General features: G+C 38.5%; 1 protein-coding gene across 10 annotated transcripts in view; it reads left to right on the top strand.

The window, feature by feature from the left end:
* The window catches only part of sobpa (sine oculis binding protein homolog a), a 52,363-nt gene that overhangs the window by 31,514 nt on the left and 5,849 nt on the right, over positions 1–15,000 (top strand). For 4 of the 10 annotated variants that reach the window (XM_083539777.1, XM_083539780.1, XM_083539779.1 and 1 more), the window contains 2 exons: positions 10,755–10,832; positions 12,089–12,157. The exons of 2 other annotated variants lie outside the window; for them this stretch is intronic. In XM_083539777.1, the coding sequence (XP_083395903.1) occupies positions 10,755–10,832; positions 12,089–12,157 (147 nt within the window). The remainder of the gene's footprint in view (positions 1–10,754; positions 10,833–12,088; positions 12,158–15,000) is intronic. 4 more of the 10 variants (XM_083539782.1, XM_083539784.1, XM_083539783.1 and 1 more) reach the window with 1 other exon arrangement.

Here is a 15,000-nt window from a genome sequence, read left to right as displayed (position 1 = left end):
ACATGCACAATGTCCCAGTCTACTGTTCAACAATGAATCTCAGTCACTCACTCACACATTCCACTCAAACCCGAGATTTTAGAGGAAGTTCCTGGTGCTGGAGCACAAACATCTGAAAGCTCTCAATCTGTGGAGTTGGATCATGAAATAATAAACAACTGAACATGTCCAGGAAAATTTAAGGGATTCCTTTACCAATATTGTGCTGGAGTGGAACAGGAGTTAATTGCTGGACATTTATTGATAACTAAAGATGATCTAGATGATCATCTGAATATACACCATATAGGCAGAAGTATTGGAAAACCTGACCTTTTCAACAATAGTTGGTTGGGTCCCAAACTGTTAGAGCAATTCCGGAGGCACACAAGTGTATAGGACAGCTTGGGAAGGAGTGGCATGAAATTTGTCCTTCACTTGAAGTAGGAGATCCAAACATGTTCCAGTATGACAATGCCCATGTGCACAAAGTAAACTCTATGAAGATTTGCTTTACATGGGGTGGAGTGGAGGATCTCCTACTATAGTGCTCTGACCTCAACCCTGTAGAACACCTTTGGGATGGACTTTTCATGCTGACTGTACCCCAAAACTCCTTATCTACATCAGTATCTGACTTTACTAACACTCGTGTGGCTGGTTGAGCCACAAGCACAATATCTCCAATATCTAGTGGAATATCTTTTTAGAATAGTAGTTTTTGAAATAGCAAATAGGAACTGTTGTAGAATTGGATACTCAAAAAGCACATACCAATCTTATGGTTAGGTGTCCACAAAGGTTTGGCCATAAAGTGTATCTACAGCTCAGATCTAACGATAGTCAAACATCTGAAAAAAGATCAGAATGATTTGGGGCACAATGAATCTAGAGCTGTATGTTATCTAGGATATATTAAAAAATGAAAATATTAATAGATCATGGTTGGACATCTGAAAATGATTGATGATCATGATCGTGCACAGTATAATATGGGAGTCTAAACATTTAAACATGTTTAGATGTGGAGATGATGGTCAGATACGTGGAGCAGAATGGTTTTCAACCAGACAAGAGATGTGAGATGGACATATGAAAATATCTGGAGCATGAAGATAAATAACTCCCCAAATCTGAAGATGAAGATGTCTGAACATCTAAGACAATCAGTATGATCTGGGGCAAGATGATTTTGAATTGACTAGAGCTACAGGCTGGACCTTTGAAATAACAGTTCCCAGAGGATTGGATATCTGAAGATCGTGTGTCCAGCATTGCTCTTACATTGAGGAAAATAAGTATTTGAACACCCTGCTATTTTGCAAGTTCTCCCACTTAGAAATCATGGAGGGGTCTGAAATTGTCATCGTAGGTGCATGTCCACTGTGAGAGACATAATCTAAAAAAAAAAAATCCAGAAAACACAATATATGATTTTTAAACTATTTATTTGTATAATACAGCTGCAAATAAGTATTTGAACACCTGTCTATCAGCTAGAATTCTGACCCTCAAAGACCTGTTAGTCTGCCTTTAAAATGTCCACCTCCACTACATTTATTATCCTAAATTAGATGCACCTGTTTGAGGTCGTTAGCTGCATAAAGACACCTGTCCACCCCATACAATCAGTAAGAATCCAACTACTAACATGGCCAAGACCAAAGAGCTGTTCAAAGACACTAGAGACAAAATTGTACACCTCCACAAGGCTGGAAAGGGCTACGGGGAAATTGCCAAGCAGCTTGGTGAAAAAAAGGTCCACTGTTGGAGCAATCATTAGAAAATGGAAGAAGCTAAACATGACTGTCAATCGCCCTCGGACTGGGGCTCCATGCAAGATCTCACCTCGTGGGGTCTCAATGATCCTAAGGAAGGTGAGAAATCAGCCCGGAACTACACGGGAGGAGCTGGTCAATGACCTGAAAAGAGCTGGGACCACCGTTTCCAAGGTTACTGTTGGTAATACACTAAGACGTCATGGTTTGAAATCATGCATGGCACGGAAGGTTCCCCTGCTTAAACCAGCACATGTCCAGGCACGTCTTAAGTTTGCCAATGACCATTTGGATGATCCAGAGGAGTCATGGGAGAAAGTCATGTGGTCAGATGAGACCGAAATAGATCTTTTGGGTCATAATTCCACTAAACGTGTTTGGAGGAAGAAGAATGATGAGTACCATCCCAAGAACACCATCCCTACTGTGAAGCATAGGGGTGGTAGCATCATGCTTTGGGGGTGTTTTTCTGCACATGGGACAGGGCGACTGCACTGTATTAAGGAGAGGATGACCGGGGCCATGTATTGCGAGATTTTGGGGAACAACTTCCTTCCCTCAGTTAGAGCATTGAAGATGGGTCGAGGCTGGGTCTTCCAACATGACAATGACCCGAAGCACACAGACAGGATAACCAAGGAGTGGCTCGGTAAGAAGCATATCAAGGTTCTGGCGTGGCCTAGCCAGTCTCCAGACCTAAACCCAATAGAGAATCTTTGGAGGGAGCTCAAACTCCGTGTTTCTCAGCAACAGGCCAGAAACCTGACTGATCTAGAGAAGATCTGTGTGGAGGAGTGGGCCAAAATCCCTCCTGCAGTGTGTGCAAACCTGGTGAAAAACTACAGAAAACGTTAGACCTCTGTAATTGCAAACAAAGGCTACTGTACCAAATATTAACATTGACTTTCTCAGGTGTTCAAATACTTATTTGCAGCTGTATCATACAAATAAATAGTTAAAAAATCATACATTGTGATTTCTGGATTTTTTTTTTTAGATTATGTCTCTCACAGTGGACATGCACTTACGATGACAATTTCAGACCCCTCCATGATTTCTAAGTGGGAGAACTTGCAAAATAGCAGGGTGTTCAAATACTTATTTTCCTCACTGTATATCCAGTAGCATCTCATTGTATTTTCATTCATTCATGTTATCAGGCAATAACGTTCAAGTTCAGCAGACACTTTTCCAGATTTTGATCATAGAATTCAGTTTTGAATTACAGTATGCACATTCTACTGTGTGTGTGTATGTGTGTGTGTGTGTGTGGGGGGGTATTTATTGGAATTACATCCCTTGAGGATGTGTGGTGAACCTCTGTCAGGAAGCATTTGCAACAAAACACAACAACTCTCACTCTCTCTCTCCTTTCGTTCTCCTCCCTCCTTTCTCTCTTTTTTACTCTCTCACACACAAGCAAACAAAACATAACATGAACAATGACAAGTAAATTAATCATGTGAAGTAATAGAAAATGTTTTATAAAACTGATGTTTTTGGTTACTGAGGCAAGGATTTTAGTTTCTGGGGTAAAGATTAAAATAAATAAGGTAAAGTTTAAGCTTACTGAGGTAAAGATTTTAGCTACTGAGGTAAAGTGTAACATTCTTGGTGTCAAGGAAGAGGTTATTGAGTTAAATGTTAATATTGCTAAATGTAAAGATTAAAGTTTTTGAGCTAAAAGTGTTATTGAGCTACAATATAGATACATTATAAAGGGGTGAAGTTTAAGGTTCTTGATATAATGGCTGAAGATATTGAGGTGAAGGTTAATATTATTGAGGTAGAGTGTAGGGTTCTTGATGTAAAGGCTGGAGTTTTTAAAGTAACTATTAGAATTACCAGTGTTGTGCTAGTTACTAAGAAATAGTAACTAGTTACAGGTACTAGCTACTTCATTCAAAAAGTAACTCAATTACTTTGTTGATTACTTACACCAAAAAGTAATGCGTTACTGTTAAAAGTAACTTTTTAGTTACTTTTTTAAAGAACTTTCTTTAATGTTCCCATTAATGCCATTTTATGCGTTATGGTCTGTACAAACACAAAACTGCTATCGCAGTAGATACGACTTTCGAACCAGAAAGACACAGCTTACATTTGACAAAAAAGTTTTTGTCTTTATGCTCAACTAAAGTGAAATAATAAGCATATTTTAACTTTGAGAAACTCGTCTTGCTCTTGCTTCAAGTCTTCTTTAAGTTCACAGTGGTTGGCATCCACCAATCCCACAATGCGTCGCTGCTGTAAACAGGTTAGACTGTAGTCTACACTTTAGCCAAAATTAATTAATTTAAAAAAGTAACGGACAACGCACCATACGGTAACAGTAACTGAGTTACTTTATTTAAAAAAGAATGCGTTACAGTATAAGTTACTGTCAAAAGTAACTGCGTTATTGCCCAACACTGAGTATTACTGAAGTAAGGTGTAAGGATCTTGACATAAAGGCTGTAGTTATTGAGGTAACGGTTACATTTACTGAGGTAAAAAGTGTAATTTTGAGGCAAAAGTTTAAGTGACCTAGGTCAAGTTTAAAGGTTCTGTGGTTAAAATAAGTAAGTCAAGTCAAGTCAAGTCAAGTTTATTTGTATAGCGCTTTTCACAACAGACATTGTCTCAAAGCAGCTTTACAGAAAACAACAGTGAAGGTGAATGGTGTGCGTTTGTCCCTGATGAGCAGCCGTGGCGACAGTGGCAAGGAAAAACTCCCTTAGATGATATGAGGAAGAAACCTTGAGAGGAACCAGACTCAAAGGGGAACCCATCCTCATATGGGTGACATCAAAAGTTTGGTCATAAATCTTTCAACAATACAGAACAATTTGTGATCATCATAGATCCAGCATCAGCTTCTCCATGCCAGGGCCTTTAAACACTCGGCATCTACTTCTCCATGATCATCCATAGGTCCATAATCTTCACGAGGTGGGACGTGACTGGAGCTGGCCAAACCTCAGGAAGCCTCGGGATGGGGAGAGAAAGAGAAGCAGTGGAGAGGAATTAGCGTAGCTGCTGTTCATGATATTAACAGCACAAGTTGATAATGTGCATGTGATCAGATGTTCTGGAGCACAAGGTTGTGATGTGATGTGTGTGATGTGTGTTATGTGTAGGCTTTGCTAAAAAGATATGTTTTTAATCTGCACTTAAACTGGAAGAGTGTATCTGAACCCCGAACACTGTCAGGAAGACTATTCCAGAGTTTAGGAGCTAAATGTGAAAATGCTCTACCGCCTTTAGTGGACTTTGCTATTCTAGGAACTACTAGAAGCCCAGAGTTTTGAGATCTCAGGGAGCGTGACGGATTGTAGCGTGTTAAAAGACTGGATAGATACATGGGAGCCAAACCATTTAGTGCTTTATAAGTGAGTAGCAGTAGTTTGTAGTCTATTCGAAACTTAATAGGAAGCCAATGTAGGGACGATAAGATTGGGGTTATATGATCGTATTTTCTTGACCTAGTAAGAACTCTTGCTGCGGCATTCTGAACTAACTGAAGCTTGTTTATTAATGATGCAGGACATCCACCTAGTAATGCATTACAGTAGTCTATTCTAGAGGTCATAAACGCATGGACGAGCTTCTCTGCATCAGATATAGATAACATATTTCTTAGCTTAGAAATATTTCTAAGGTGAAAGAAGGCTGTTTTTGTAACTTGATTGATGTGATTTTTAAAAGATAAGTTGCTGTCTAAAATAACTCCCAGGTCTTTTACCGTTGAACTAGTAGTTACAGAACAACCGTCTAAATGCAGGCTGAGATGCTGGAGCTTCTGTGTACTATTTTTTGGGCCGATGAGCAAAATCTCAGTTTTATCAGGATTTAATAGCAGAAAGTTATGGGTCATCCAATCTCTTATTTCTTCAACACACTCAGTTATGCGAGCTAATTGAGCTGTATCGCCTGGTTTGGATGAAATATATAGCTGGGTATCATCAGCATAACAATGGAAGCTAATTCCATGCCTTCTAATAATATTTCCTAATGGAAGCATGTATATTGTAAAAAGCAGGGGTCCCAGAACTGACCCTTGTGGCACGCCATAATTTACTAGCATTATCCTGGATAGCTCTCCATTTAAATATACGAAATGGTAACGATTGGACAGGTAGGATTTAAACCAGCTTAATGCCTGTCCCTGAATACTGATGTAATTCTGTAAGCGATCGAGGAGAAGATCATGATCTATAGTGTCGAACGCAGCACTAAGATCTAGTAAAAGTAATAGGGAGATGTAGCTTAGGTCTGAAGCTAAAAACAGGTCGTTAGTGATTTTAACTAGAGCAGTTTCTGTGCTATGATGGGGCCTAAAACCTGACTGAAACTCTTCAAAGATATTGTTCTCCTGCAAGTGGTTACATAGCTGGGCAGCGACAATCTTTTCTAAAATCTTAGACATAAATGGGAGATTTGAAATTGGTCTGTAATTCGATAGCGTGTTTGGATCCAGATTAGGTTTTTTAATGAGGGGCTTAATAACTGCTAACTTGAGGGATTTAGGGACATGACCTAACGATAGTGAGGAGTTAATAATATTTAAAAGAGGCTCACCAGCTGTATATAACACTTCCTTCAGTAGTTTAGTGGGAATTGGATCTAACTGACATGTTGTTGATTTAGCTTTCATAATAGCATCATACAGCTCTTCCTGTCCTATACATGTAAAACAGTGTAGTTGTGGGGTTGTAAGTACGATTGTGTCGGGAGATGCTGTCAGAGGTTGAACTGCCACAATTGTTTTTCGAATGTTATCTATTTTTTCAGTGAAGAAATTCATAAAGTCCTCACTACTAAACTGTGATGGAACACATTTTTCAGATCCCTGATTTGTTGTTAATTTAGCGACTGTACTGAAAAGGAACCTGGGATTGTTTTTGTTATTTTCTATGAGTTTGCTCAGGTGTTTAGCTCTAGCAGCTTTTAGCGCCTGTCTGTAGCTAAGCATACTGTCTTTATACGCAATTCTAAATACCTCCAATTTAGTTTTCCTCCATTTTCTCTCCAGATTACGTGTTGTTCTCTTTAGGGCATGCGTATGACTATTATACCAAGGTGCAGGTGCTTGTTCTCGAACCTTTTTTAACCGGATGGGGGCAACAGTGTCTAAAGTGCTAGTGAGGATAAGGTCTATGTTGTTCGCCATCTCATCAAGATGATCAGCATTTATGGGTTTAATGTGAAACTGAGATAAATCAGGCAGGTTATTTATGAATCTGTCCTTAGTGGTTGGAATAATAGTCCTACCAGGTCGATAACGTGGTGAAACACGGTTAATCTGCTCTACCGGTAGTGTGTACAGTAGGAGATAATGGTCTGTGATGTCATCACTCTGGGGTAAAATATCTATATCAGTGACGTCTGCTCCGTAGGATATTATTAAGTCTAGTGTGTGGTTAAAACGGTGGGTTGGTCTGGTGACGTTTTGTTTAACTCCAAAAGAGTTTAGTAAATCGACAAATGATAATCCTAGGGCACAAATGATAATCCTAGGGCAAGTAAGGCAAGTAAGGCTACTAAAGTAAAGACTAAGGTTACTGAGGTAAAGTGTAAAATTACTGAGGGAAAGGTTAGGATTAAAGAGGTACAGACTAGATGTTAGTGGGGGGCATGGAGATATATATTGCTTAGGTAAAATTTATGGTTACTGTGGTTAAAGTTATTTTTACGTCCATCGAAGGATACTGACTTGAGCATTAAGGTTACTGAGTGAAAGGTTAGTCAAAATAGTTAACAAAGACGCACGTGTGTGTGTGTGTGTGTGTGTGTGTGTGTGTGTGTGTGTGTGTGTGTGTGTGTGTGTGTGTGTGTGTGTGTGTGTGTATGTGTGTGTGTTACCTGTTAGCAATTAAGCCCAGGCACCCACAGGTCTGGTTGCCATGGCATTTGGAGTCACTGTGAAAGGTGATTATTTCATAGCTACCAGCCAAAAAGAACATGTCCACACACACACACACACACACACACACACACACACACACACACACACACACACACACACACACACACACACACACACACACACACAATGGAGTTAAAGTATGATCCATACTAACATGTAGCATGCTAAGGGTTTGGCTGTTTACCATCGGAACTGGTTTCCATCATAATCCCAAACCTCATAATTACATACTAGATGGTCAGAATAGAACCCACAAAAAAGGTGATCCTACAGGGGTGCTGGGATGATTGGCCCATGTCCTGGAATCAAATTTTTTTTCAGACTTATGTTTTTACACAAGAATTAGCAACACTTACATAAGTATAGTTTAAGCAAGTGTTAAAAACTGTATAAATTGTTAAATGCAGTATGTGCCGTTTGCGAGGCCATTTAAGTTCCACTAAATTCGATACTCTTGTGTAAAGGGGACATCAGTGTAACTATTAATGTGTATGATTCCAGTGTTAGCAAGCTAAAACATTAGCATGCAAAATAGAATTATTTATTACTTATTAGTATTCTTAAAAATACAATGTTTGTATGAGCTTGTAGGAACAGGCATGGGGAGAGAACGATAGAATGAGAGAAAGAGAGAGACTAATGAGCTGACAGAAGGACAGGGGATGTTTTAGGTGTCACTCAAGTGTGTGTGTGTGTGTGTGTGTGTGTGTGTGTGTGTGTGTGTGTGTGTGTGTGTGTGTGTGTGTGTGTGTGTGTGTGTGTTTCATTCTGTTTGTTTGTATGTGTGCCCATCCGTGTCCTTGGAAAGGCACATGTTGCCTGACAAGGTGAGACACACACACACACACACACACACACACACACACACACACACACACACACACACACACACACACACACACACACATAAATACACACCTGTGCTGCCCCTGGTAACCAGATGGAGGCTGGCAGATACATCTGCAATACCCCGAGGGTGTAACTCTCTCTCTCTTTCTCTCTCTTTAAGACACACACACACACACACACACACACACACACACACACACACGCACACACACACACACACACACACACACACACACACACACACACACAACCTCACACGAAGAGCCATATGGATTGCGATGAACAGTATGGTAGTATGAGGCTGGCTGTGTATAACCAAGCCCACACGCACGCACGCACGCACGCACGCACGCACGCACGCACACACGCACGCACGCACACACACACAGACACTCAATTAGTGCAGTGCCAGTGTTAAAGAGGTGTTCATTGTTCAGTCTGGCACGGTGTGTGTTGGCACACACTCTCAAGTTAGTGGTGTAAAGTAGGTCAGCTTGCTTTGAAGGTGTGTGTGTGTGTGTGTGTGTGTGTCTGTGTGTGTGTGTGTGTGTGTGTGTGTGTATGTGCATGACAGAGAGAGAGAGAGAGAGAGAGAGAGAGAGAAATAGTTTTGGCTGCATCTTTGATTCTACAGCATTTATCAAGCCAGAAACTAATTTGGATTGCAGAAATTCCTGGTGTGTGTGTGAGTGTGTGTGCAAGGGTGTCTGTTTGTGTAGTCTCATTAGTACTATATGTAAATGAGTTGGCATGAGTCCAGAGGGTCAGAGCCGCAGCAGTGCAAAATAAAGAAGAGACACGGAGTGAAGCACAAAGGTATAGATAAACATCGGTGCTTGTTACATGAAAGAAGCTAAATCGAATTCTTGAACAAAAATCCGAGAGCAGAAAAATTTATCTAAAGCAGATGTGAAAAATTTTGTTGGAAGATTTGTGGCAAAATAAAACAAAAGTTGTGCTTATCTTTTCTCTTTTGCTATTTGGGGAGATGTTAGCATTGCTTAGCTACTGCAACCTTATTTGTGAAGTCATTAGAAAAGTGGTTTTACGCATCAGACAAAGTGTTTTTTATCCCCCCCGCTGCCAGGATTGGGGTTAGCGGTCGGGGTGATTAGCTCCCAAGTTGTGGAAAACGGTTTGCTTTATTATACAGAGATCACGCGTTCAAATCCCTATTATGCCGCAGCCGATTGTGGCCAAAAGCCAAGCGAGTAAAATCTGAGTGGGAGGGACTTACACACTCTCTCTCTCTCTCTCTCTCTCTCTCTCTCTCTCTCTCTCTCTCTCTCTCTCTCCTGTCAGTCACAGCAACACCAGACAAATATGGACATCATAGGTTGATTTCAATCTGTCCTTTTTTATCTTTTACATTTTTGAGTGATTTAAAATGTTGTTTGGTTATTGTCTTAATTACATATATGGCCTTGGCATAGACACACACACACACACACACACACACACACACACACACACACACACACACACACACACACACACACGCACACATGCACCTGTCCCACAATGTTAAAAGACAGTAATGAGTATAATAAAAAAAGAAAGAAAGAAAGAAAGAAAGAAAGAAAGAAAGAAAGAAAGAAAGAAAGAAAGAAAGAAAGAAAGAAAGAAAGAAAGAACGAATATGATCATTTATGTGTCATAAACATTTGGTCCTCATAAAATGCTTTTAGATATTTTTGCGATATATTTCACACACACACAGACACACACACTAGTGTACTAGTTTACCTGTTGCATGGGGAATAACTTTCTAGTCATCACTTGTGGGGACCACCCTTTCTAAAGGTTTTAGAGGTCTGAACACACACACATGCACGCAATGTTGAAAGTAATAAGTATAAGAAAGAAAGAAAGAAAGAAAGAAAGAAAGAAAGAAAGAAAGAAAGAAAGAAAGAAAGAAAGAAAGAAAGAAAGAAAGAATGGAATCATCAATTGCCTACAGATATTTATTTTCATAACACACACACACAAACACACACACACACACACACACACACTGTCTGTTTTCCTCTGCAGGTGAGTGCATGCAACTGCTCTATCTTTCACTCCATCCATGCATCCCATCTCGCTCTTTTGTCCCTTCCGTTCTCTGCTGTGTGTGTGGTTGTGTGTGTGTGTGTGTGTGTGTGTGTGTGTGTGTGTGTGTGTGTGTGTGTGTGTGTGTGTGTGTGTGTGTGTGATTTGTGTCCATGCGTATAAGGGTCATTGTGTCTCTCCTGTAGGCCAGAGAGGAGGAGGCCTCCACGCAGCACAGCAAAGACACGCCCAGACTTGTCCTCAAGACACACAGCGATGCGCTTGTAAGACATTTAAACACCAGCAGTGTGGAGTGTGATGGACAGGAAGTGGACAGGAGATGTGATTCTGCCTGAAGTGTGTGTTTACCTGTGTGTGTTTCCATCCTAAACGTTAACTCCATGGTTTCCCTTATTAAAAGAGCCCCAGTAAATTGCACACACACACACACACACACACACACACACACACACACACACACACACACACATATATATAATGTTATAAACACACCCTTGTTGTTACACGCACTACTTTTTAATTCCCACATTTGTTATAATTTTTACTTTTTCTGTTGCATAAATTTCATGATGGATGGAAACATCAACACAAGAAACACTTAAAGGAATACTCCACTGTTTTTGGCCAAAACACAATCCAATACTGCTAAAAAGCTCAGTGAGCAATACAATACAATACATTACAATACAATACATTACAATACAATACAATACAATACAATACAATATATTTTTTTAATGTATTGCATACTTTTTATTTGTTAATAGGTACATTTAAGGTTAAGGCATTGAAAATAAAAGTTATCAAACTGAGTTTAAAAAAAACAAAGAATAGAGAGAGAGCAAGAAATAAAGAATGAAAGAAAAATAAATTATTTTAGTAAAAATAAAAGTTTATTTTATGTTACATTTATTGTTCATAAAACCAGTTTGTTCCAGTTCTTACTTACTGTAATAACAGCTATAAACAGTTCTGTTTTCTCACCAGTTCATTTTTAAATCTCTTTTTTTATCTGTAGACATTCCCATCATGTTTTGTATATGACCGTTACAAAACACTGACACTGGAGACTCCTTCTCTAAAAGTTGCATAAAAATCATTTTATAGGAAACCCCACCCAAACAGGTCCATGTAAATAGCTGTTACTAAAGAAACTATAATGTACCTTCTGACCAATCAGAATCCAGATCCAACATCAAGAGATCATCAAAAAAATTTTTTTTATAGCATTCTAGAAAAAAAGCATGCACAAACAATTTGTCTATGGAATTCCCACACAAACACACACACACACACACACACACACACACGCGCACACACACCACACATATGTGCACACAGATGAGGGTGAAAAACAGAGTATTCCTTTCAAACTTGCAGAATCACACCTTCTTTAACATCACGCCATTTGTTCATGTTTTATTTCAACATTGTCATTCTGCATTGCATTGTATCAGACTGTGTGTGTGTGTGTGTGTGTGTGTGTGTGTGTGTGTGTGTGTGTTAATGGCTGACTCAGTCAGGGGTCAGAGGTGAAGGAGACGCGGGAGACGAGTTGAGATGTAAACCAGAGGCGCTAATGTCGGAGGTAATTACTGAAAGAAAAAGAGCACAAAATAAACGAGAGTAATTACAGAGAGGGAGTGGGGTGGGGTGGGGGTGGGGGCTAGAAAGAAGAAATGGGAAATAAAACAATATGTACAGAAAACTGTGGATTAAAAGAAGAAAAAAGTGCTAGTGAAAGACAAAACAAGACAAAACATTTAAAAATAGAATTAGGAGAACATTTGAGAAAAAAGGAAGAAAGGGTAAATAGGAGAGAGACACAACGAGGGTAGAAGTGTACGGAAAGATTGGGAGGAAGAAAAGAAGATTAAAGAGAGGGAGAAAGAGAATATGAAAGCAAGTAATAAGAAAATGGCAGAGAGTGAGGAGAGAGACAAAGGAATGGACAAATACAGCAGAGAAAGACATGGGGACAAAAGAGAGAGAGATAGAAGAATAAAGACAGAATGATGGTGAGGCGATAAAATAGTAAAGAGTAATGAGGGAAAAAGATGGAAGGGGAAACAGAGGGAATGATAAAAGAAGGGAACAATGAGAGGAAATGGATTCAAAAATAGAGACAAGAAAAAAAGCATGGTATAACATTTAAAAGACAAAAATACTAAGGAAAGTGTGAAAGAGAAAACAGGTATATGGATGGACAAAAAAAAGAAGAACAGCGAACGGAGAAGGGTTAGGATGGAAAAAAGTGAGGAAATGAGAAAGAAGGAAAATAGAGAAATGGAAGATATAGGGTCAGAGAAAATTAATAGAGGAAGATAAAAGGAAGAACAGAAAACAATAAAACGAATAAAGAAAGAAAGAAAGAAAGAAAGAAAGAAAGAAAGAAAGAAAGAAAGAAAGAAAGAAAGAAAGAAAGAAAGAAAGAAAGAAAGAAAGAAAGAAAGGAGGAAGTGGAGGGAAATAGGTAAGAATAGAGAAAAGGGAGTGACTAAAGAAAGCAAAAGAGAGGAGAAAGACAGAGGAGGATAGAAATAATGGAGGGGAGAAGAGAGAAGGAATTAGGAAAGGGTGGGATAATGCATGAATAGAGGCAATGTATAAAATACGAATAAAGAAAGGAGAAAGAGAGAGAGAGAGAGAGAGAGAGAGAGATAGAGAGAGGCGGAGAAAGGGACTCCATTAGCGTAATGTGCAGTGAAATGTCCTGCTCAGAGCGATGACTCGTTAAGTGCTCTCCATCTGTGCTGCCGTATAAACGAGGGGAAATTAACGCTTGTCTATAATTCAACACACACACAACACACACACACACACACACACACACACACACACACATACACTCGCTTCACAGCATCAAGACCTTTCACAAATGTTAGCCAAGTTGTGAAGATAAGTGAAAAGATGATGTCATCAAACACAGCCACAGCAGTACTTTACAAGACTCTTAATCATCCACAAACGCTTCAACAAAAGTCCTAATTTGACACGATTTTTGGCAGAAATTTTTCATAAATGTTCGCAACGTTTGTGAATTTCACTCATAACTGTTCACAACCTTTCCCTCATAAATCCTCACAATATTTGCAAATTTAATTTATAAATGTTCACAATGTTTGCAAATTTCCCACATAAATGTTCACAAAGTTTCCTTATAAATGTTCACAATGTTTGCGGATTTCACTCATAATTGTTCACAATATTCACTAATATCATTCATTACTGTTCACAAAGTCCATGAATTTCCGTCATAAATGTTTACAATGTTCGCAATTTTTCCTTATAAATTTTCACAATGTTTAAATATTTTTTACCTCTATCTATCTATCTATCTATCTATCTATCTATCTATCTATCTATCTATCTATCTATCTATCTATCTATCTATCTATCTATCTATCTATCTACATACAATGTGATGTGATCTTATATGACAGGATTTTATAGGTATGTTCATAAGTATCTATGAAATTTACTGCTAGCTAGCAAACAAAGGACAATCTGATAGGAATGTAAAAGCCATATTAAATTTTTCATTTTATTATTCACTGTTAATGCTAGCTAGCTGACAAGGTTTCATATTTATTAATAATTATTATTCTGTTTGAGTTACTCAGATAAGGTACTAGTAAACTAATATATTCTATAAAATCTAAAGATCTCCTGAGCTAGCTAAAAAAAACCTGTTTAAACCATATTCATTCAACGCAAGGCTAAACTAGCTTGCTAGCATCCACTAACTTAACAGGACCTCTGACTGGATTTTTATGTTCATAAATGTGTACAGCTATTCTGTTAGCTAAAACAAGTTAACCCAACAGGATTTCTAAAAAAAACAATGTGAAGTTATTTATATATTGAATTTCTGCATTTAGCAGAAATGAGCTACAATAGCTAGCCAGGATACCTAAATTAGATATTCATTACTGGAAAAACATTATTGTTTCTCGTCTACATTGCTGCATACAGATTTTTTGTGCTAACATGACAGGCCATGTTCATAAATGTTTCTCGAAGCTAACATAAGCTTAGCTTTTCTGACTGGAATTATAAGTCATATTCTTTCTTTACTATTATCCCCACAGGTTACATTAGCTAACATGAGTTGATCTGACTGGATTTGTGAAAGAATTTAGGTAGATAGCTAACGTAATATCATCTGGTAGGCTTTTTGAACTAACCTTTCAGAATTTTTTTTATCAATTATTCATACATTAAATGGCTAACACTATCTAGTCTGCTAAACATACATACTTTATGACAGTGGTGGACAATAAGAAAGAAAATGTAGTTCGTTAATGTACTTAAGTAGCTTTGTCACAAATTTGTACTTTACTGACGTATTTACTTTTGAGGAGACTTTTTACTCAACAACATTTAGCAAAATTAGTCATTCCTTTTTTTTTCTTTATGAGTAGATGAAAT

This window comes from Silurus aristotelis, assembly GCF_946808225.1.
Source record: "Silurus aristotelis genome assembly, chromosome: 4".
Taxonomy (NCBI): domain Eukaryota; kingdom Metazoa; phylum Chordata; class Actinopteri; order Siluriformes; family Siluridae; genus Silurus; species Silurus aristotelis.
Note: the sequence above shows the minus strand (reverse complement) of the source record. Positions and strands in the feature narration are given on the sequence as shown.